Raw genomic sequence first — 4,101 nt, forward strand, 5'->3', positions numbered from 1 at the left:
GCATCAGGAGGCAAACCCTGTGTAAAGCTGCTCATGGATGGTACAATTGTCTTTTCTGCAAACAGTGGTTGCAAGAAAGAAAATCGCTCAATTCCCTCATCAACACAATGAATGTTGAAAATGGAATCCCTCCCACCGGGAGAACACATAGTGATTATTGCTAGTGGCTATAGCTGCTGCAAATAATCCCATGAAAAAACTATGGATTACCTTGGGTACAATCAGCCTGCCCATAGATGGTTGGAATCTCGTCCCTGTTGAACCGGCCGAGATTTGAACTGTCTATGGCCGGCTTAAGCTATGAGTTGGATGTTGTCCAAGCCTATATAGAATTGATGATGTCCTCCTACTCCATTGGTCACTAGGCCTTAGCAGTGCATCATAGGAGAGGGTCACATATCCTCCATTTCTGGATGTGCCAGAGCAGTGGGGAAGCATGACGATCAGCTGTGAAGCCTGTGTTGGGGAACAGGGGTCCCTGAGGTACTTGGGCCCTTAACAGGTAGGGGCTGCCCCTACTCGAAATAGGCCCCAAAACATCAATGGTAAGATGACAGCTAGGACGCTCTAAGAAAATGAAAATATCCTGGATAGGTTTTAAAGTGGAAGTTCACCCTAGAATTACTCTTCGATCATTGCACAGCTATATAAAACAGGTACCTTAAAGCAGAGTTCCACTCGTTTTTTGAAGGTCCAATTACTCTCATGCCCATCCTGAATGCTGTAGTAAATGACAATCATATTTTTTTTCTTTGTACATACTTTTTTTCACTTTTCTTCTGCAGCACTTCTGGCTGCGGCCACCTAGGCAGTTTTTTTTACTAGGCGATTTGCTAGGGCTCCATGACTGACAGGTTGCTATAGCAATGGAGCGGGAACTTCCACCCCCGCCATTGTTATGGCAACCTGTCGGGAAGAGGGAGAGCCACACAGTGCACAGGCACGAGATCGGGAGGTGCATGCTGGGTAGCCAGCTGCACCGAATCTCGGAAATCAAGAGAAGAGGGCCTCAGATGCCCACAGATGACATGGAACCTACCTGCTTCCAAGATCTGGTTAGTCTTCAAATATTTTAACACAAATTTCAGGTACTACACATAGGACATGTTCTAAATGTTGCTATGTTTAAACAAGGACGTAGAAGTGTTTAAAAAAATAAGTATTTGGGGGACTGGAACTCCGCTTTAATAGTTGCATAGTGCTATGGTTGAATTCTGTCTGTGTCCTGCTTGTCAAGTAATCATCATTCAAAACTGCTGGCCAGTGACATGCAACTGAGGGTATCGCTCAGCCCCCCTCGTTCTATCTACCTCTTTGACAACATCAGGGCTCATAGGAAGCATTTCTAAGCCAAACAATGCAACCACAAGAGACAGGTAGTATGGGGAGCTGGGTGACTCCATGACTGGGGTTGTTCGCAAATGGCTGGAAGTTTCCACTGCTGATTGCTGGATAACTGGAACATGGAGAGAATTTAAATATGGTGCTATGGATTTATCAAGGTACAGGTTTTAAATTACTGTGATATTCATAGAGTATTAAGATATATGTGTTATATGGATGCTTAATTTTAGGGTGAATTTCCGCCTTTCACAGGGGGCAGAATCCGATCTGCCTAGACAGAGGGGAACGTATCCTCTTCTGCTTTTTTTTTACAAAACAGATTGGATTGGAGGTAGGCCAGTGTAAACAGAAACAAGTCCGTTTACACCCGCAGGTCCACAGGAATACATGGAACATCCGATGAGGTCCACCTGAAAAACTGACAGGCAGACATGATCGGATCGCTCATGTGAAAGGAGCCTTAGTCTGATGGTATCCTCATAGTTCCAGTGCAGAGGATGAAGGATTGGGCACTTCCAGTAGAGCTCCGGTTTTAGGTAGGTAACTACTGACCACCAATAAATGGGGGACCTTTTTCGCACCAATGAACAGGGACCCTCCACCTAATGACACTGATAAATAGGGGGCCTTCACTCAATGACATCAATATAATGATATGGGGGGGCACTTAATTCACTGCCAACGTAACAGCAGCCTGTTACAGGCATTTACGGCAACCACCAATATAGCGGAATATTAATATTGACCTCCAATGTAACAAGGGAATTTATTCAATAAATAATATATTTTTATATAAAAAACTTCCTGTGTTCACCTATAAAGTCCGGGGGGGGGGGGGGTGCAAAGGTTTCCCTCTTCAGGGTCCTTTTTTGCAAGGGAATTTATTCGGACAACCAAAGTAATGGGGTAATGGATGCCAATACACTGGGCAAACCATCCAGGTCCAAACATCATTTCTGCACTGGTTCCCTTACTGACTTTGTCTGCCAATGAGAAAGACTGTCTGTTTGCCCTGAATAGAGTCTCTGTAAGGTTCCCAGAGACATTAGATCAACCATTCTCAACCAGGGTTCCAAGGAACCCTTGAGTTCCTCCAGAGGTTGCTGGGGGTTCTTTGAGCTGTTCCCAATTGACCTCCCATCTCATGGTTACTTCATAGATCCAGGTCCATCACTACCTGGCACAGCCAGTAGCATGGCACAAATGATCTTTAAAGATGTCTGTAAGGGTGGCATTTTAACCATCACTGTAATGGGCCATTCTTCCCACTTACCATCAATGTAAGTGGCATTTTTTTTTTTGGAATAAATTTTGAACTTTATTAAAGTTTCAGCGACATTTATGCGACGAGGGCCGAGGCTGTGAAGGACTCGTACTTCCAGGTGGGTGGGAGGACTCTCCTGGTCTTGTAGTAACGAGCCAATCGGTGGATTCTGCTTTCAATGAGAATCAAACGGAATTTGGCATCTTTATCCTTCCTGTTCCTCTCCAGATGTTTGCGGACAGCCACAGCCTTCTTGATCAGGTGGTAGAGGTCCTCGGGAAGGTCAGGGGCCAGTCCCTTGGATTTCAGGATCCGCAGGATCTTGTTACCAGTTACAAAGTGAACCTGAGCAACACCATGAGAGTCCCTCAGGATAACACCAATCTGGGATGGGGTGAGACCCTTCTTGGCCAGTTTGAAAATCTGTTCCTTCACATCATCAGATGTCAGTTTCAACCAAGTGGGGACGCTGCGTCTGTATGGGAGAGCCGACTGGGACAAGCCCTTTCCCGGAGCGTGCATGCGACCCATGATAGCGGCTGGAGAGAAAAGAGCGATCGGGAGCTGCGCATGCCAATGTAAGGGGCATTTTTTTAATGACCACCGATGGGCAAATCTTAGTGGTGGTTCCCTGAGACATGACAATTATTTCAAGGGTTCCTCTGGGGTAAAAAGGTTGAGAAAGGTTGCATTAGATGGTGATTTTTATGTCTATGGCAGGATGTCAGGTTCTGTGAGACCCCCTTTATTTTTATTCCAATCGAGTGCCACCAGAATCCAAATTCAGCTAATGCTCAGATTTGTTTCCTTTCCCTTTTCTTTGGAGAAAATGGAACAACTACCAATCGATCATTTACAAAGCAAGACGGCAAACCGCGCCGCATAAACTAGAAGAAGTCCTTAGCATGGCAGCAAGATCAATTCCAGCCAAGGTTCAAAGGAAAGCACGCTTATAAAGCTCTTCAAAGGATTCGGGGTGGAGGGGGGGGGGACGGATAATTACAACAAGCAGTAGCAGCGAGCGTGGATTGCTGTGGAATCATGAGATATTAAATTAGAAATGAATATAAGGCAATACGCAAATGTATGATGAGTCTCATGATTACAATCAGGCTGCTAAATGTCATTTGTGCGCTTTTCAAAGTACAGACAATGCTGTGTACAAATGATGCTATTCATTGGGCCTGGCAGAAATCGCTTATGTTATACAAACTCTTCAAAGGATTCTTTTAAGACAAAAAAAAAAAAAAATTAAATAAAGCCTTATGTAACAGTCACATTGTAAGACGCTACAATCTAGAGCCGTGGTGGTCAACTTAGTGAAGACAGGGCGCCTCATGTGTGGCCCGCGACATGTCCAGAGGGCTGCACAATAGTTTACTTTTCATAAATTTTCCTTTCATTAATGCGCAGTAAAAACCCATAATGTCCCGCTGTGTCTTACAGCAACATATGGAGAAAAATATGTCTTACCACGTATTACTGCAACACAT

General features: G+C 44.7%; 1 protein-coding gene across 1 annotated transcript; it reads right to left on the minus strand.

Moving 5' to 3' along the window:
* Window positions 1–2,634: 2,634 nt before the first annotated feature.
* On the minus strand, window positions 2,635–3,178 carry LOC141102397 (small ribosomal subunit protein uS15). The gene has a single exon (XM_073591359.1). It carries the CDS (start codon window positions 3,137–3,139, stop codon window positions 2,684–2,686), a length of 456 nt encoding a protein of 151 aa, XP_073447460.1. The 5' UTR covers window positions 3,140–3,178; the 3' UTR covers window positions 2,635–2,683.
* Window positions 3,179–4,101: the final 923 nt, after the last annotated feature.

The sequence above is a fragment of the Aquarana catesbeiana genome, linkage group LG07 (assembly GCF_042186555.1).
Source record: "Aquarana catesbeiana isolate 2022-GZ linkage group LG07, ASM4218655v1, whole genome shotgun sequence".
Classification (NCBI taxonomy): domain Eukaryota; kingdom Metazoa; phylum Chordata; class Amphibia; order Anura; family Ranidae; genus Aquarana; species Aquarana catesbeiana.

What these genes read in the sequence shown, in the direction of transcription:
- LOC141102397 (XM_073591359.1), bottom strand. Translation starts at nt 3,139, where the DNA reads ATGGGTCGCATGCACGCTCCGGGAAAGGGCTTGTCCCAGTCGGCTCTC.